This window comes from Struthio camelus, chromosome 1 (assembly GCF_040807025.1).
Source record: "Struthio camelus isolate bStrCam1 chromosome 1, bStrCam1.hap1, whole genome shotgun sequence".
In the NCBI taxonomy this organism is placed as follows: Eukaryota; Metazoa; Chordata; class Aves; order Struthioniformes; family Struthionidae; genus Struthio; species Struthio camelus.
The window spans coordinates 89,099,305-89,116,654 of NC_090942.1; the positions used below are offsets into that span (position 1 = coordinate 89,099,305).

A 17,350-nucleotide genomic window follows, 5' to 3' on the forward strand; every position below is an offset into this window, starting at 1 on the left:
GAGATGCTGAGGAAATGAGTGGTCTGGAAAACAAAGGAGACCTTGATAAGACATTGCAGAACTAGCAAGCGAGAAAGACTCTCTTTTCATTCAGTCCGTCCACTGTGGTGTCTGGACCAAAGCTCAGTTCCGTACTAGAGCCAGGCTGTACTTTGATGAAGAGGAGGCCTGGGCATTATAACAATGAGAGGTGCACCAAGGAGGCAGTTCCTTGCCTCCCAATCAACTTAGTTGATTCCCTCATTACCCCCGTGTCTCATGTACAGTGTGTCCCACCCATAAAGCTCTGCAAGGGGGTACAGGGAGACCACCCTCAACTCAGTACCATCTTTCTCTTCTTTCTTCAGCTGGAAGGCAACCAACTTATTGAGCGCACAGAATTGAGTACCAACCATGTCCTAGTATATCTGGAGAAGGTGAGCATATGTCTGGTTCTAGGATGGGAAAGGGAAATGCATACCTTGGGACACTTGGCTGCTTGGGGCAGAAGATCTAGGCCTAAAAAATCCCAAGCATCTACTAAGAATATGAATGAATCTCACATGAATTTTTAACCCTTCCTAGCCTTACTGGTACCTTCCTCCAAACCCTCAACATGCTTTCCCTCTGCCCCTGCACATAGATCAGGCTCTGACCTCCCCCCCAGCCAGAGCCTCTCCCACTGTGGGGAAGGGCCCAGGGCCAGGCCTGCAGCCCCATGCACAACCTTGGGCCTGGGACGCTGGTGGCAGGGAAGAGTGAAGGAACCTGGGGCAGATGTAGAATTGACCATGAGTCTCCACCCCTTCCTTTCCCCAGCTGAGCAACACGACCCTGAACTTCTCCTTCACGGTGGAGCGGGACATCCCTGTTCAGGGCCTAAAGCCAGCTCAAGTGAAGGTCTATGACTACTATGAGACAGGTGAGTGTTGGGGTGGGAGGGTACCCACGGGAGTGAGTCCTGGACATAGGCCATGCTGAGATACACAGGAGCTTTTGGGACATACAGCTGCCCCTGGCCTCAAGCTCTCCATCAACCTCAGCGCTTTCCCACTCTGCCTCAGCAGTGCTTTCTGAGAGCAGGGGGGCCCCTGGACTCTACCAACCTTCAAACCCACAGTGCCAACAGCCCAGACAGATGGAGGCAACCACCCTCCTCCTTTCTGCTCCTGCCCAGGCAGGGCTCTGCAACGATAATGGGGCACAAGTTTGGGCAGTGTGGGTAGTATGTGGATCCCCACATGGCTGTCCTCACCTGTGGGAGCCACTGTGCAGCTGTCCTCACCTGAGGAGAAGGTGAAGGCCATGGGGTCCTAGGGAGGAGGCCATCCTCTCCAGCCTTCAGACTCTCCCCTTGGGATCTTGGTGCCTGTAAGCCTTTCATGCCTCCCCAGGGAAAGGAACCAGGCCCTGAGGTAGACCCAAGGAAGCTAGGAGGAGTCCTGTGTTCAGATCCTGCCCCAGATTGCAACCATTCCAGGGCGGATGCTGCGTCTCCTTGTGCTTCTGTTTTCCCAGCTGCTACATCAGGGTGACAGAGACAGAGACCCTCTGTGTGCTTGAGACAAGGCCTCAAGGCATAAGGCAGAGCCCTGCTGGGGCTGACTGTGCAGAGTTGCTCTGCCTTGCTGCCGCGGTATCCGGATGGGGCTGGGATTGGGGCTCCCTCCCCCCAGGGCTGGGATCTCTGCAGGGAAGTCAGGGATGGTGCTAGCTGTCCGCTGTGGGGCATGGAAGAAGTGTCTCTCTGGAAGCCCTCTGCCAGGAATGCTGAGGGGGTCTGACAGCCCTGCTCTCTCCCTTCCCTTGTGTCTTCCAGATGAGTTTGCTGTTGAGGAATACAATGCTCCCTGCACCACAGGTAGAGTACATAAGAACAACTGAGGTGTTCCAGTAAGGGCTACTGCTGGTTAGTTTGTGTAAGAATCTGTGCAGAGCGTGGGTTTCCTCAGCTTGGGTAGAATCTCAAGACTTCTTTCACCATGCCCACAGCAGGCTCCTAGCACACCTCAGTGCAGAGAGGTAAATTAAATCCACCTCCTCATGTCCTGTAAAAGGTTAGATAGAAATTTGGTTTTGGTTTACTTAGGCTGGCAATCCGAGTGTTATTTTCTTCAGTCGTACAGAGCTCCTTGTTTTTTCCTGTGTCTTTGTGTCACATTGTACAAGTAAGATTGAAGTCTTCCTTGGCGCTGAATATGACACTCAGCTTTTAAGGATCTGCCCTTTCCTTGGCCACTTTCACCAATGCTGTGGACACAGAAGCGTCTTAAACATCATCTCCCAAGCATTTTGGTGAAATGTTGAGTTTATTCACATCTTCAGTTGGGACCTTTCAAACTCTGCCCTGGGTGTTTTTTGCCCTTTGTTGGAGAATCCACATGTTGAGAGAGGACATATGTACTTGATTAGCTCATACTCTCCAGAGCAGAGCAGTATCTGCCTCCGCTCCCCTCCCTTCTCTGTAACATGGATATCTTGAAAGTAACCAGCCATTCCTATTATGTTATCTGTCTGGGACCAGGCATTTTTTAGGTGAAGCAAATCCCCAGACTTTAATAGGTCTTGAACTTATGTAACATGCAAGCAGGGGCCACTTAAACATAGGGAGGATGTCCAGGGTTCAGAATACTGTTTCTCAGGAACCTTCTCTCACTCTGTCCTTTTCTCCACTCCAGCCAAGGCTGAGCAAGGAAATGCCTGATGAGCAATCTTGTCTGAGTCCTGTTGGATCAGCTGTCTTATCTATGTCCCTAAAGGATCCTTTTGGTAAGGTGGCCTATTGAAATACTAGAGAAGGACACCTCAACACCAAAAAAAGAAGTAATACCATAAATAAATTAAGTCTTGATTCTCTTCAGCTGCCTCTGGCCTTGTTTTTTGTTAATGAGATGTCGTGCAAAGACTGCCAAGGCTTGTCCATGCATCAGACTACTACCCTCTGCTGCTCTTCCATGTGGGCGCTAACGACACGAAAGGCAAACTGGAAACCATCAAACGGGACTTTGGAGCTCTGGGGATGGTGGTCAAGGGTCTGGGAGCCCAGGTTGTTTTCTCCTCAATCTTGCCTGTGAGGGGAAAGGACAGGAGGAGGAGTAGACGAGTTTTCCAAGTTAACAACTGGCTGCGCCGCTGGTGTTGGCAACAGGGCTTTGGTTTCTATGACCATGGGACCCTGTTCGAAGATGGGCAGCTGATAGGGAGAGATGGGATCCACCTTACCAAGCGGGGCACACGCGTCTTTGCCAACAGATTGGCCAGCCTGGTAAGGAGGGCTTTAAACTAGGCAAGACGGGGGAAGGGGAGTGGTATAGTGGCAGGAGAGTCAGTAAAACACCGCTCGAGTCAGGATGCCTCCAGCGGGTGCATGCAGCCAGGGGAGACAGCATGGAACATGGCTATGGAGGATCCTCTTGCACCTCTCCTGGGAAACCTGCGTGCTTGACTGGCTCTCTGAAATGCCTGTATAGCAATGCGCGCAGCATGGGGAATAAGCAGGAAGATCTGGAGATCTGTGTGCGGTCGCAGGGCCATGATCTCGTTGCAGTTACAGAGACATGGTGGGATAGGTTGCATACCTGGAATACTGTCATAGATGGCTACGTGCTTTTTAGGAAAGACAGGCCAGGAAGGCGAGGTGGTGGAGTTGCTCTTTATGTGAGGGAGCAACTAGAACACATGGAGCTGTGCCTTGGGGTTGGTTGAAGAGCAAGTTGAGAGCCTATGGGTAAGGCTTAAAGGGCAGGCTAACATGGGTGACACTGTTGTGGGGGTTTGCTACAGGCCACCTGATCAGGAAGAGGAAGTAGATGAGGCCTTCTACAGACAGCTGGAAGTAGCCTCACGATCACAGGCCCTGGTTCTCATGGGGGACTTCCACCACCCTGACATGAGCTGGGAAGAGAGCACAGCTAGGCACAAACAGTCAAAGAGGTTCCTGCAGAGCATCGAGGATAATTTCTTGACCCAGGTGGTGGAGACGCCAACAAGGAGAGGTGTGCTGCTGGACCTTGTACTAACAAACAAAGAGGGTCTAGTTGGAGTTGTGAAGGTTGGGGGCAGCCTTGGCTGCAGTGACCATGAGATAGTGGAGTTCCCGATCCTACGAGGAGGGAGCAGGGCAATAAGCAGGATTGCAACCCTGGACTTCAGGAGGGCAAACTTTGGCCTCTTCAGGGACCTTCTTGGAGGAATCTCATGGGGTAGGGCCCTTGAAGGAAGCGAGGTCCAAGAAAGCTGGTTAATAGTCAAGCATCACCTCCTCCAGGCTCAAGATGGGTGCATCCCTCTGAGGAAGAAGTCCGGCAAAGCGGGCAGGAGACCTGCGTGGATGAGCAAGGAGCTCCTGGCAAAACTCCAACAGAAGAAGGAAGTGTACAGAATGTGGCAAAGGGGACAGGCCACTTGGGAGGAATACAGGGACGTTGCCAGAGTGTGCAGGGATGCGACAAGGAAGGCTAAGGCCCATTTGGAGTTTAATCTGGCAAGGGATGTCAAGGACAACAAGAAGGAACGTCTTCAAATACATCAATAGCAAAAGGAAGACTAGGGAAAATGTGGGCCCGCCGCTGAATGGGGCGGGTGCCCTGGTAACAAAGGACCAGGCAGAGAAGGCAGAGAAGGCAGAGTTATTGAATGCTGCCTTTGCTTCGGTCTTCACTGCTAAGGCCAGTCCTCAGGAATTCCAGAGCCTGGGGACAAGAGAGGAAGGCTGGAGAAAGGAAGACTCTCCCTTGGTGGAGGAGGATCAGGTTAGAGATCTTTTGTCCAAACTTGACATCCACCAATCCATGGGCCCCGATGGGATGCACCCACGAGTGCTGAGGGAGCTGGCGGATGTTATTGCTAGGCCACTCTCCATCCTCTTGGAAAGGTCATGGCAATCAGGAGAGGTGCCTGAGGACTGGAAGAAAGCCAGCGTCCCTCCAGTCTTCCAAAAGGGCAAGAAGGAGGACCCAGGGAACTACAGGCCGGTCAGCCTCACCTCCATCCCCGGGAAGCTGATGGAACAGCTCATCCTGGAGGTCCCCACTAAGCATAAGGAGGACAAGAAGGTGATCAGGAATAGTCAGCATGGATTCACCAGAAGGAAATCATGCTTCAACAACCGGATAGCCTTCTAGGATGGAATGACTGGCTGGGTAGATGAGGGCAGAGCAGTGGATGTTGTCTCCCTGGACTTGAGCAAAGCTTTTGACACTGTCTCTCATCCCATCCTCATAGGTAAACTCAGGAGGTGTGGGTTGGATGAGTGGACGGTGAGGTGGATTGAGAACTGGCTGGATGGCCGAGCTCCGAGGGTTGTGGTGAATGGCGCAGAGTCAAGTTGGAGGCCTGTAGCTAGTGGTGTCCCGCAGAGGTCAGTCCTGGCTCCAGTCTTGTTCAATGTATTCATCAGTGACCTGGCGGAAGGGACAGAGTGTACCCTCAGCAAGTTGGCTGATGATACTAAACTGGGGGGAGTGGCTGACACACCAGAGGGCTGCGCTGCCATTCAGAGGGACCTGGAGAGGTTGGAGAGCTGGGCGGAGAGGAACCTCCTGACATTCCACAAAGGCAAGTGCAGGGTCCTGCACCTAGGGAGGAAGAACCCCAGGCAGCAGGACAGGCTGGGGGCTGACCTGCTGGAAAGCAGCTCTGCAGAGAAGGACCTGGGAGTGCTGGTGGACGACAAGTGAAGCATGAGGCAGCAGTGTGCCCTTGTGGCCAAGAAGGCCAAGGGTATCCTGGGGTGCATTAGGCAGAGTGTTGCCAGCAGGTGGAGGGAGGTGATCCTCCTGCTCTACTCAGCCCTGGGGAGGCCTCCCCTGGAGTACTGTGTCCAGTTCTGGGCTGCCCAGTACAAGAGAGACATGGCACTACTGCAGAGAGTCCAGCGGAGGGCTACCAAGATGGTGAGGGGACTGGAGCACCTCTCCTATGAGGAAAGGCTGAGAGAGCTGGGCCTGTTCAGTCTGGAGAAGAGAAGACTGAGAGGTGATCTGATCAACGTGTATAAGTATCTGAAGGGGGGAGGGGGGTGGTTGTCAAGAAGATGAGGCCGATCTCTTCTCCGTGGTGCCCAGCAACAGGACAAGAGGCAACGGGCAGAAACTGAACCACAGGAAGTTCCATCTAAACCTGAGAAAAAAACTTCTTGACTGTGAGGGTGACAGAGCATTGGAACAGGTTGCCCAGAGAGGTGGTGGAGTCTCCTTCGCTGGAGATATTCAAAACCCGTCTGGATGTGATCCTGGGCAATATGCTCTAGAGGACCCTGCTTGAGCAGGGGGGTTGGACTAGATGATCTCCAGAGGTCCCTTCCAACCTAAACCATTCTGTGATTCTGTGAATGTGTTGAATGCAGGAAAAATCAGGAATGCAGGAAAACTTTGTATCACTGATGGGCATCCCAATGTTCACTGTGTCCAGATACCTCACTAAAACCATTAGCTGTGCACATCATGTTCAACTGCCTATCACACATTGGCTTGTAAGTTGTTCAGGCCTTGGGTCATTGTGTGAGATGCTGAGGAAATGAGTGGTCTGGAAAACAAAGGAGACCTTGATAAGACATTGCAGAACTAGCAAGCGAGAAAGACTCTCTTTTCATTCAGTCCGTCCACTGTGGTGTCTGGACCAAAGCTCAGTTCCGTACTAGAGCCAGGCTGTACTTTGATGAAGAGGAGGCCTGGGCATTATAACAATGAGAGGTGCACCAAGGAGGCAGTTCCTTGCCTCCCAATCAACTTAGTTGATTCCCTCATTACCCCCGTGTCTCATGTACAGTGTGTCCCACCCATAAAGCTCTGCAAGGGGGTACAGGGAGACCACCCTCAACTCAGTACCATCTTTCTCTTCTTTCTTCAGCTGGAAGGCAACCAACTTATTGAGCGCACAGAATTGAGTACCAACCATGTCCTAGTATATCTGGAGAAGGTGAGCATATGTCTGGTTCTAGGATGGGAAAGGGAAATGCATACCTTGGGACACTTGGCTGCTTGGGGCAGAAGATCTAGGCCTAAAAAATCCCAAGCATCTACTAAGAATATGAATGAATCTCACATGAATTTTTAACCCTTCCTAGCCTTACTGGTACCTTCCTCCAAACCCTCAACATGCTTTCCCTCTGCCCCTGCACATAGATCAGGCTCTGACCTCCCCCCCAGCCAGAGCCTCTCCCACTGTGGGGAAGGGCCCAGGGCCAGGCCTGCAGCCCCATGCACAACCTTGGGCCTGGGACGCTGGTGGCAGGGAAGAGTGAAGGAACCTGGGGCAGATGTAGAATTGACCATGAGTCTCCACCCCTTCCTTTCCCCAGCTGAGCAACACGACCCTGAACTTCTCCTTCACGGTGGAGCGGGACATCCCTGTTCAGGGCCTAAAGCCAGCTCAAGTGAAGGTCTATGACTACTATGAGACAGGTGAGTGTTGGGGTGGGAGGGTACCCACGGGAGTGAGTCCTGGACATAGGCCATGCTGAGATACACAGGAGCTTTTGGGACATACAGCTGCCCCTGGCCTCAAGCTCTCCATCAACCTCAGCGCTTTCCCACTCTGCCTCAGCAGTGCTTTCTGAGAGCAGGGGGGCCCCTGGACTCTACCAACCTTCAAACCCACAGTGCCAACAGCCCAGACAGATGGAGGCAACCACCCTCCTCCTTTCTGCTCCTGCCCAGGCAGGGCTCTGCAACGATAATGGGGCACAAGTTTGGGCAGTGTGGGTAGTATGTGGATCCCCACATGGCTGTCCTCACCTGTGGGAGCCACTGTGCAGCTGTCCTCACCTGAGGAGAAGGTGAAGGCCATGGGGTCCTAGGGAGGAGGCCATCCTCTCCAGCCTTCAGACTCTCCCCTTGGGATCTTGGTGCCTGTAAGCCTTTCATGCCTCCCCAGGGAAAGGAACCAGGCCCTGAGGTAGACCCAAGGAAGCTAGGAGGAGTCCTGTGTTCAGATCCTGCCCCAGATTGCAACCATTCCAGGGCGGATGCTGCGTCTCCTTGTGCTTCTGTTTTCCCAGCTGCTACATCAGGGTGACAGAGACAGAGACCCTCTGTGTGCTTGAGACAAGGCCTCAAGGCATAAGGCAGAGCCCTGCTGGGGCTGACTGTGCAGAGTTGCTCTGCCTTGCTGCCGCGGTATCCGGATGGGGCTGGGATTGGGGCTCCCTCCCCCCAGGGCTGGGATCTCTGCAGGGAAGTCAGGGATGGTGCTAGCTGTCCGCTGTGGGGCATGGAAGAAGTGTCTCTCTGGAAGCCCTCTGCCAGGAATGCTGAGGGGGTCTGACAGCCCTGCTCTCTCCCTTCCCTTGTGTCTTCCAGATGAGTTTGCTGTTGAGGAATACAATGCTCCCTGCACCACAGGTAGAGTACATAAGAACAACTGAGGTGTTCCAGTAAGGGCTACTGCTGGTTAGTTTGTGTAAGAATCTGTGCAGAGCGTGGGTTTCCTCAGCCTGGGTAGAATCTCAAGACTTCTTTCACCATGCCCACAGCAGGCTCCTAGCACACCTCAGTGCAGAGAGGTAAATTAAATCCACCTCCTCATGTCCTGTAAAAGGTTAGATAGAAATTTGGTTTTGGTTTACTTAGGCTGGCAATCCGAGTGTTATTTTCTTCAGTCGTACAGAGCTCCTTGTTTTTTCCTGTGTCTTTGTGTCACATTGTACAAGTAAGATTGAAGTCTTCCTTGGCGCTGAATATGACACTCAGCTTTTAAGGATCTGCCCTTTCCTTGGCCACTTTCACCAATGCTGTGGACACAGAAGCGTCTTAAACATCATCTCCCAAGCATTTTGGTGAAATGTTGAGTTTATTCACATCTTCAGTTGGGACCTTTCAAACTCTGCCCTGGGTGTTTTTTGCCCTTTGTTGGAGAATCCACATGTTGAGAGAGGACATATGTACTTGATTAGCTCATACTCTCCAGAGCAGAGCAGTATCTGCCTCCGCTCCCCTCCCTTCTCTGTAACATGGATATCTTGAAAGTAACCAGCCATTCCTATTATGTTATCTGTCTGGGACCAGGCATTTTTTAGGTGAAGCAAATCCCCAGACTTTAATAGGTCTTGAACTTATGTAACATGCAAGCAGGGGCCACTTAAACATAGGGAGGATGTCCAGGGTTCAGAATACTGTTTCTCAGGAACCTTCTCTCACTCTGTCCTTTTCTCCACTCCAGCCAAGGCTGAGCAAGGAAATGCCTGATGAGCAATCTTGTCTGAGTCCTGTTGGATCAGCTGTCTTATCTATGTCCCTAAAGGATCCTTTTGGTAAGGTGGCCTATTGAAATACTAGAGAAGGACACCTCAACACCAAAAAAAGAAGTAATACCATAAATAAATTAAGTCTTGATTCTCTTCAGCTGCCTCTGGCCTTGTTTTTTGTTAATGAGATGTCGTGCAAAGACTGCCAAGGCTTGTCCATGCATCAGACTACTACCCTCTGCTGCTCTTCCATGTGGGCGCTAACGACACGAAAGGCAAACTGGAAACCATCAAACGGGACTTTGGAGCTCTGGGGATGGTGGTCAAGGGTCTGGGAGCCCAGGTTGTTTTCTCCTCAATCTTGCCTGTGAGGGGAAAGGACAGGAGGAGGAGTAGACGAGTTTTCCAAGTTAACAACTGGCTGCGCCGCTGGTGTTGGCAACAGGGCTTTGGTTTCTATGACCATGGGACCCTGTTCGAAGATGGGCAGCTGATAGGGAGAGATGGGATCCACCTTACCAAGCGGGGCACACGCGTCTTTGCCAACAGATTGGCCAGCCTGGTAAGGAGGGCTTTAAACTAGGCAAGACGGGGGAAGGGGAGTGGTATAGTGGCAGGAGAGTCAGTAAAACACCGCTCGAGTCAGGATGCCTCCAGCGGGTGCATGCAGCCAGGGGAGACAGCATGGAACATGGCTATGGAGGATCCTCTTGCACCTCTCCTGGGAAACCTGCGTGCTTGACTGGCTCTCTGAAATGCCTGTATAGCAATGCGTGCAGCATGGGGAATAAGCAGGAAGATCTGGAGATCTGTGTGCGGTCGCAGGGCCATGATCTCGTTGCAGTTACAGAGACATGGTGGGATAGGTTGCATACCTGGAATACTGTCATAGATGGCTACGTGCTTTTTAGGAAAGACAGGCCAGGAAGGCGAGGTGGTGGAGTTGCTCTTTATGTGAGGGAGCAACTAGAACACATGGAGCTGTGCCTTGGGGTTGGTTGAAGAGCAAGTTGAGAGCCTATGGGTAAGGCTTAAAGGGCAGGCTAACATGGGTGACACTGTTGTGGGGGTTTGCTACAGGCCACCTGATCAGGAAGAGGAAGTAGATGAGGCCTTCTACAGACAGCTGGAAGTAGCCTCACGATCACAGGCCCTGGTTCTCATGGGGGACTTCCACCACCCTGACATGAGCTGGGAAGAGAGCACAGCTAGGCACAAACAGTCAAAGAGGTTCCTGCAGAGCATCGAGGATAATTTCTTGACCCAGGTGGTGGAGACGCCAACAAGGAGAGGTGTGCTGCTGGACCTTGTACTAACAAACAAAGAGGGTCTAGTTGGAGTTGTGAAGGTTGGGGGCAGCCTTGGCTGCAGTGACCATGAGATAGTGGAGTTCCCGATCCTACGAGGAGGGAGCAGGGCAATAAGCAGGATTGCAACCCTGGACTTCAGGAGGGCAAACTTTGGCCTCTTCAGGGACCTTCTTGGAGGAATCTCATGGGGTAGGGCCCTTGAAGGAAGCGAGGTCCAAGAAAGCTGGTTAATAGTCAAGCATCACCTCCTCCAGGCTCAAGATGGGTGCATCCCTCTGAGGAAGAAGTCCGGCAAAGCGGGCAGGAGACCTGCGTGGATGAGCAAGGAGCTCCTGGCAAAACTCCAACAGAAGAAGGAAGTGTACAGAATGTGGCAAAGGGGACAGGCCACTTGGGAGGAATACAGGGACGTTGCCAGAGTGTGCAGGGATGCGACAAGGAAGGCTAAGGCCCATTTGGAGTTTAATCTGGCAAGGGATGTCAAGGACAACAAGAAGGAACGTCTTCAAATACATCAATAGCAAAAGGAAGACTAGGGAAAATGTGGGCCCGCCGCTGAATGGGGCGGGTGCCCTGGTAACAAAGGACCAGGCAGAGAAGGCAGAGAAGGCAGAGTTATTGAATGCTGCCTTTGCTTCGGTCTTCACTGCTAAGGCCAGTCCTCAGGAATTCCAGAGCCTGGGGACAAGAGAGGAAGGCTGGAGAAAGGAAGACTCTCCCTTGGTGGAGGAGGATCAGGTTAGAGATCTTTTGTCCAAACTTGACATCCACCAATCCATGGGCCCCGATGGGATGCACCCACGAGTGCTGAGGGAGCTGGCGGATGTTATTGCTAGGCCACTCTCCATCCTCTTGGAAAGGTCATGGCAATCAGGAGAGGTGCCTGAGGACTGGAAGAAAGCCAGCGTCCCTCCAGTCTTCCAAAAGGGCAAGAAGGAGGACCCAGGGAACTACAGGCCGGTCAGCCTCACCTCCATCCCCGGGAAGCTGATGGAACAGCTCATCCTGGAGGTCCCCACTAAGCATAAGGAGGACAAGAAGGTGATCAGGAATAGTCAGCATGGATTCACCAGAAGGAAATCATGCTTCAACAACCGGATAGCCTTCTAGGATGGAATGACTGGCTGGGTAGATGAGGGCAGAGCAGTGGATGTTGTCTCCCTGGACTTGAGCAAAGCTTTTGACACTGTCTCTCATCCCATCCTCATAGGTAAACTCAGGAGGTGTGGGTTGGATGAGTGGACGGTGAGGTGGATTGAGAACTGGCTGGATGGCCGAGCTCCGAGGGTTGTGGTGAATGGCGCAGAGTCAAGTTGGAGGCCTGTAGCTAGTGGTGTCCCGCAGAGGTCAGTCCTGGCTCCAGTCTTGTTCAATGTATTCATCAGTGACCTGGCGGAAGGGACAGAGTGTACCCTCAGCAAGTTGGCTGATGATACTAAACTGGGGGGAGTGGCTGACACACCAGAGGGCTGCGCTGCCATTCAGAGGGACCTGGAGAGGTTGGAGAGCTGGGCGGAGAGGAACCTCCTGACATTCCACAAAGGCAAGTGCAGGGTCCTGCACCTAGGGAGGAAGAACCCCAGGCAGCAGGACAGGCTGGGGGCTGACCTGCTGGAAAGCAGCTCTGCAGAGAAGGACCTGGGAGTGCTGGTGGACAACAAGTGAAGCATGAGGCAGCAGTGTGCCCTTGTGGCCAAGAAGGCCAAGGGTATCCTGGGGTGCATTAGGCAGAGTGTTGCCAGCAGGTGGAGGGAGGTGATCCTCCTGCTCTACTCAGCCCTGGGGAGGCCTCCCCTGGAGTACTGTGTCCAGTTCTGGGCTGCCCAGTACAAGAGAGACATGGCACTACTGCAGAGAGTCCAGCGGAGGGCTACCAAGATGGTGAGGGGACTGGAGCACCTCTCCTATGAGGAAAGGCTGAGAGAGCTGGGCCTGTTCAGTCTGGAGAAGAGAAGACTGAGAGGTGATCTGATCAACGTGTATAAGTATCTGAAGGGGGGAGGGGGGTGGTTGTCAAGAAGATGAGGCCGATCTCTTCTCCGTGGTGCCCAGCAACAGGACAAGAGGCAACGGGCAGAAACTGAGCCACAGGAAGTTCCATCTAAACCTGAGAAAAAAACTTCTTGACTGTGAGGGTGACAGAGCATTGGAACAGGTTGCCCAGAGAGGTGGTGGAGTCTCCTTCGCTGGAGATATTCAAAACCCGTCTGGATGTGATCCTGGGCAATATGCTCTAGAGGACCCTGCTTGAGCAGGGGGGTTGGACTAGATGATCTCCAGAGGTCCCTTCCAACCTAAACCATTCTGTGATTCTGTGAATGTGTTGAATGCAGGAAAAATCAGGAATGCAGGAAAACTTTGTATCACTGATGGGCATCCCAATGTTCACTGTGTCCAGATACCTCACTAAAACCATTAGCTGTGCACATCATGTTCAACTGCCTATCACACATTGGCTTGTAAGTTGTTCAGGCCTTGGGTCATTGTGTGAGATGCTGAGGAAATGAGTGGTCTGGAAAACAAAGGAGACCTTGATAAGACATTGCAGAACTAGCAAGCGAGAAAGACTCTCTTTTCATTCAGTCCGTCCACTGTGGTGTCTGGACCAAAGCTCAGTTCCGTACTAGAGCCAGGCTGTACTTTGATGAAGAGGAGGCCTGGGCATTATAACAATGAGAGGTGCACCAAGGAGGCAGTTCCTTGCCTCCCAATCAACTTAGTTGATTCCCTCATTACCCCCGTGTCTCATGTACAGTGTGTCCCACCCATAAAGCTCTGCAAGGGGGTACAGGGAGACCACCCTCAACTCAGTACCATCTTTCTCTTCTTTCTTCAGCTGGAAGGCAACCAACTTATTGAGCGCACAGAATTGAGTACCAACCATGTCCTAGTATATCTGGAGAAGGTGAGCATATGTCTGGTTCTAGGATGGGAAAGGGAAATGCATACCTTGGGACACTTGGCTGCTTGGGGCAGAAGATCTAGGCCTAAAAAATCCCAAGCATCTACTAAGAATATGAATGAATCTCACATGAATTTTTAACCCTTCCTAGCCTTACTGGTACCTTCCTCCAAACCCTCAACATGCTTTCCCTCTGCCCCTGCACATAGATCAGGCTCTGACCTCCCCCCCAGCCAGAGCCTCTCCCACTGTGGGGAAGGGCCCAGGGCCAGGCCTGCAGCCCCATGCACAACCTTGGGCCTGGGACGCTGGTGGCAGGGAAGAGTGAAGGAACCTGGGGCAGATGTAGAATTGACCATGAGTCTCCACCCCTTCCTTTCCCCAGCTGAGCAACACGACCCTGAACTTCTCCTTCACGGTGGAGCGGGACATCCCTGTTCAGGGCCTAAAGCCAGCTCAAGTGAAGGTCTATGACTACTATGAGACAGGTGAGTGTTGGGGTGGGAGGGTACCCACGGGAGTGAGTCCTGGACATAGGCCATGCTGAGATACACAGGAGCTTTTGGGACATACAGCTGCCCCTGGCCTCAAGCTCTCCATCAACCTCAGCGCTTTCCCACTCTGCCTCAGCAGTGCTTTCTGAGAGCAGGGGGGCCCCTGGACTCTACCAACCTTCAAACCCACAGTGCCAACAGCCCAGACAGATGGAGGCAACCACCCTCCTCCTTTCTGCTCCTGCCCAGGCAGGGCTCTGCAACGATAATGGGGCACAAGTTTGGGCAGTGTGGGTAGTATGTGGATCCCCACATGGCTGTCCTCACCTGTGGGAGCCACTGTGCAGCTGTCCTCACCTGAGGAGAAGGTGAAGGCCATGGGGTCCTAGGGAGGAGGCCATCCTCTCCAGCCTTCAGACTCTCCCCTTGGGATCTTGGTGCCTGTAAGCCTTTCATGCCTCCCCAGGGAAAGGAACCAGGCCCTGAGGTAGACCCAAGGAAGCTAGGAGGAGTCCTGTGTTCAGATCCTGCCCCAGATTGCAACCATTCCAGGGCAGATGCTGCGTCTCCTTGTGCTTCTGTTTTCCCAGCTGCTACATCAGGGTGACAGAGACAGAGACCCTCTGTGTGCTTGAGACAAGGCCTCAAGGCATAAGGCAGAGCCCTGCTGGGGCTGACTGTGCAGAGTTGCTCTGCCTTGCTGCCGCGGTATCCGGATGGGGCTGGGATTGGGGCTCCCTCCCCCCAGGGCTGGGATCTCTGCAGGGAAGTCAGGGATGGTGCTAGCTGTCCGCTGTGGGGCATGGAAGAAGTGTCTCTCTGGAAGCCCTCTGCCAGGAATGCTGAGGGGGTCTGACAGCCCTGCTCTCTCCCTTCCCTTGTGTCTTCCAGATGAGTTTGCTGTTGAGGAATACAATGCTCCCTGCACCACAGGTAGAGTACATAAGAACAACTGAGGTGTTCCAGTAAGGGCTACTGCTGGTTAGTTTGTGTAAGAATCTGTGCAGAGCGTGGGTTTCCTCAGCCTGGGTAGAATCTCAAGACTTCTTTCACCATGCCCACAGCAGGCTCCTAGCACACCTCAGTGCAGAGAGGTAAATTAAATCCACCTCCTCATGTCCTGTAAAAGGTTAGATAGAAATTTGGTTTTGGTTTACTTAGGCTGGCAATCCGAGTGTTATTTTCTTCAGTCGTACAGAGCTCCTTGTTTTTTCCTGTGTCTTTGTGTCACATTGTACAAGTAAGATTGAAGTCTTCCTTGGCGCTGAATATGACACTCAGCTTTTAAGGATCTGCCCTTTCCTTGGCCACTTTCACCAATGCTGTGGACACAGAAGCGTCTTAAACATCATCTCCCAAGCATTTTGGTGAAATGTTGAGTTTATTCACATCTTCAGTTGGGACCTTTCAAACTCTGCCCTGGGTGTTTTTTGCCCTTTGTTGGAGAATCCACATGTTGAGAGAGGACATATGTACTTGATTAGCTCATACTCTCCAGAGCAGAGCAGTATCTGCCTCCGCTCCCCTCCCTTCTCTGTAACATGGATATCTTGAAAGTAACCAGCCATTCCTATTATGTTATCTGTCTGGGACCAGGCATTTTTTAGGTGAAGCAAATCCCCAGACTTTAATAGGTCTTGAACTTATGTAACATGCAAGCAGGGGCCACTTAAACATAGGGAGGATGTCCAGGGTTCAGAATACTGTTTCTCAGGAACCTTCTCTCACTCTGTCCTTTTCTCCACTCCAGCCAAGGCTGAGCAAGGAAATGCCTGATGAGCAATCTTGTCTGAGTCCTGTTGGATCAGCTGTCTTATCTATGTCCCTAAAGGATCCTTTTGGTAAGGTGGCCTATTGAAATACTAGAGAAGGACACCTCAACACCAAAAAAAGAAGTAATACCATAAATAAATTAAGTCTTGATTCTCTTCAGCTGCCTCTGGCCTTGTTTTTTGTTAATGAGATGTCGTGCAAAGACTGCCAAGGCTTGTCCATGCATCAGACTACTACCCTCTGCTGCTCTTCCATGTGGGCGCTAACGACACGAAAGGCAAACTGGAAACCATCAAACGGGACTTTGGAGCTCTGGGGATGGTGGTCAAGGGTCTGGGAGCCCAGGTTGTTTTCTCCTCAATCTTGCCTGTGAGGGGAAAGGACAGGAGGAGGAGTAGACGAGTTTTCCAAGTTAACAACTGGCTGCGCCGCTGGTGTTGGCAACAGGGCTTTGGTTTCTATGACCATGGGACCCTGTTCGAAGATGGGCAGCTGATAGGGAGAGATGGGATCCACCTTACCAAGCGGGGCACACGCGTCTTTGCCAACAGATTGGCCAGCCTGGTAAGGAGGGCTTTAAACTAGGCAAGACGGGGGAAGGGGAGTGGTATAGTGGCAGGAGAGTCAGTAAAACACCGCTCGAGTCAGGATGCCTCCAGCGGGTGCATGCAGCCAGGGGAGACAGCATGGAACATGGCTATGGAGGATCCTCTTGCACCTCTCCTGGGAAACCTGCGTGCTTGACTGGCTCTCTGAAATGCCTGTATAGCAATGCGCGCAGCATGGGGAATAAGCAGGAAGATCTGGAGATCTGTGTGCGGTCGCAGGGCCATGATCTCGTTGCAGTTACAGAGACATGGTGGGATAGGTTGCATACCTGGAATACTGTCATAGATGGCTACGTGCTTTTTAGGAAAGACAGGCCAGGAAGGCGAGGTGGTGGAGTTGCTCTTTATGTGAGGGAGCAACTAGAACACATGGAGCTGTGCCTTGGGGTTGGTTGAAGAGCAAGTTGAGAGCCTATGGGTAAGGCTTAAAGGGCAGGCTAACATGGGTGACACTGTTGTGGGGGTTTGCTACAGGCCACCTGATCAGGAAGAGGAAGTAGATGAGGCCTTCTACAGACAGCTGGAAGTAGCCTCACGATCACAGGCCCTGGTTCTCATGGGGGACTTCCACCACCCTGACATGAGCTGGGAAGAGAGCACAGCTAGGCACAAACAGTCAAAGAGGTTCCTGCAGAGCATCGAGGATAATTTCTTGACCCAGGTGGTGGAGACGCCAACAAGGAGAGGTGTGCTGCTGGACCTTGTACTAACAAACAAAGAGGGTCTAGTTGGAGTTGTGAAGGTTGGGGGCAGCCTTGGCTGCAGTGACCATGAGATAGTGGAGTTCCCGATCCTACGAGGAGGGAGCAGGGCAATAAGCAGGATTGCAACCCTGGACTTCAGGAGGGCAAACTTTGGCCTCTTCAGGGACCTTCTTGGAGGAATCTCATGGGGTAGGGCCCTTGAAGGAAGCGAGGTCCAAGAAAGCTGGTTAATAGTCAAGCATCACCTCCTCCAGGCTCAAGATGGGTGCATCCCTCTGAGGAAGAAGTCCGGCAAAGCGGGCAGGAGACCTGCGTGGATGAGCAAGGAGCTCCTGGCAAAACTCCAACAGAAGAAGGAAGTGTACAGAATGTGGCAAAGGGGACAGGCCACTTGGG

General features: G+C 52.4%; 3 protein-coding genes and 1 long non-coding RNA gene across 4 annotated transcripts; 3 read left to right on the forward strand and 1 right to left on the reverse strand.

Moving 5' to 3' along the window:
- Window positions 1-78: 78 nt before the first annotated feature.
- Window positions 79-2,839, forward strand: LOC138068417 (alpha-1-macroglobulin-like). Its single transcript, XM_068955821.1, has 4 exons — window positions 79-416; window positions 799-901; window positions 1,799-1,840; window positions 2,658-2,839. The coding sequence occupies exons 1-4, from the start codon at window positions 156-158 to the stop codon at window positions 2,681-2,683; spliced, it is 432 nt and encodes a 143-aa protein (XP_068811922.1). The 5' UTR covers window positions 79-155; the 3' UTR covers window positions 2,684-2,839.
- A 3,226-nt stretch (window positions 2,840-6,065) lies between these two features.
- Window positions 6,066-9,320, forward strand: LOC138068416 (alpha-1-macroglobulin-like). Its single transcript, XM_068955810.1, has 4 exons — window positions 6,066-6,897; window positions 7,280-7,382; window positions 8,280-8,321; window positions 9,139-9,320. Exons 1-4 carry the CDS (start codon window positions 6,637-6,639, stop codon window positions 9,162-9,164), a joined length of 432 nt encoding a protein of 143 aa, XP_068811911.1. The 5' UTR covers window positions 6,066-6,636; the 3' UTR covers window positions 9,165-9,320.
- A 662-nt stretch (window positions 9,321-9,982) lies between these two features.
- On the forward strand, window positions 9,983-15,801 carry LOC138068427 (alpha-1-macroglobulin-like). Its single transcript, XM_068955855.1, has 4 exons — window positions 9,983-13,378; window positions 13,761-13,863; window positions 14,761-14,802; window positions 15,620-15,801. The coding sequence occupies exons 1-4, from the start codon at window positions 13,118-13,120 to the stop codon at window positions 15,643-15,645; spliced, it is 432 nt and encodes a 143-aa protein (XP_068811956.1). The 5' UTR covers window positions 9,983-13,117; the 3' UTR covers window positions 15,646-15,801.
- On the reverse strand, window positions 13,960-14,415 carry LOC138068440 (uncharacterized). Its single transcript, XR_011143254.1, has 2 exons — window positions 14,227-14,415; window positions 13,960-14,196 (listed from the first exon to the last, which is right to left on the reverse strand). It is a non-coding gene; the product is annotated as an uncharacterized lncRNA (long non-coding RNA).
- Window positions 15,802-17,350: the final 1,549 nt, after the last annotated feature.

Coding starts and splice junctions, on each gene's coding strand:
- LOC138068417 (XM_068955821.1), top strand. CDS start 156: ATGAAGAGGAGGCCTGGGCATTATAACAATGAGAGGTGCACCAAGGAG. Junction 902..1,798: donor CTATGACTACTATGAGACAG/GTGAGTGTTGGG, acceptor TGTGTCTTCCAG/ATGAGTTTGCTGTTGAGGAA. Junction 1,841..2,657: donor CAATGCTCCCTGCACCACAG/GTAGAGTACATA, acceptor TCTCCACTCCAG/CCAAGGCTGAGCAAGGAAAT.
- LOC138068416 (XM_068955810.1), top strand. CDS start 6,637: ATGAAGAGGAGGCCTGGGCATTATAACAATGAGAGGTGCACCAAGGAG. Junction 6,898..7,279: donor TCCTAGTATATCTGGAGAAG/GTGAGCATATGT, acceptor TCCTTTCCCCAG/CTGAGCAACACGACCCTGAA. Junction 7,383..8,279: donor CTATGACTACTATGAGACAG/GTGAGTGTTGGG, acceptor TGTGTCTTCCAG/ATGAGTTTGCTGTTGAGGAA.
- LOC138068427 (XM_068955855.1), top strand. CDS start 13,118: ATGAAGAGGAGGCCTGGGCATTATAACAATGAGAGGTGCACCAAGGAG. Junction 13,379..13,760: donor TCCTAGTATATCTGGAGAAG/GTGAGCATATGT, acceptor TCCTTTCCCCAG/CTGAGCAACACGACCCTGAA. Junction 14,803..15,619: donor CAATGCTCCCTGCACCACAG/GTAGAGTACATA, acceptor TCTCCACTCCAG/CCAAGGCTGAGCAAGGAAAT.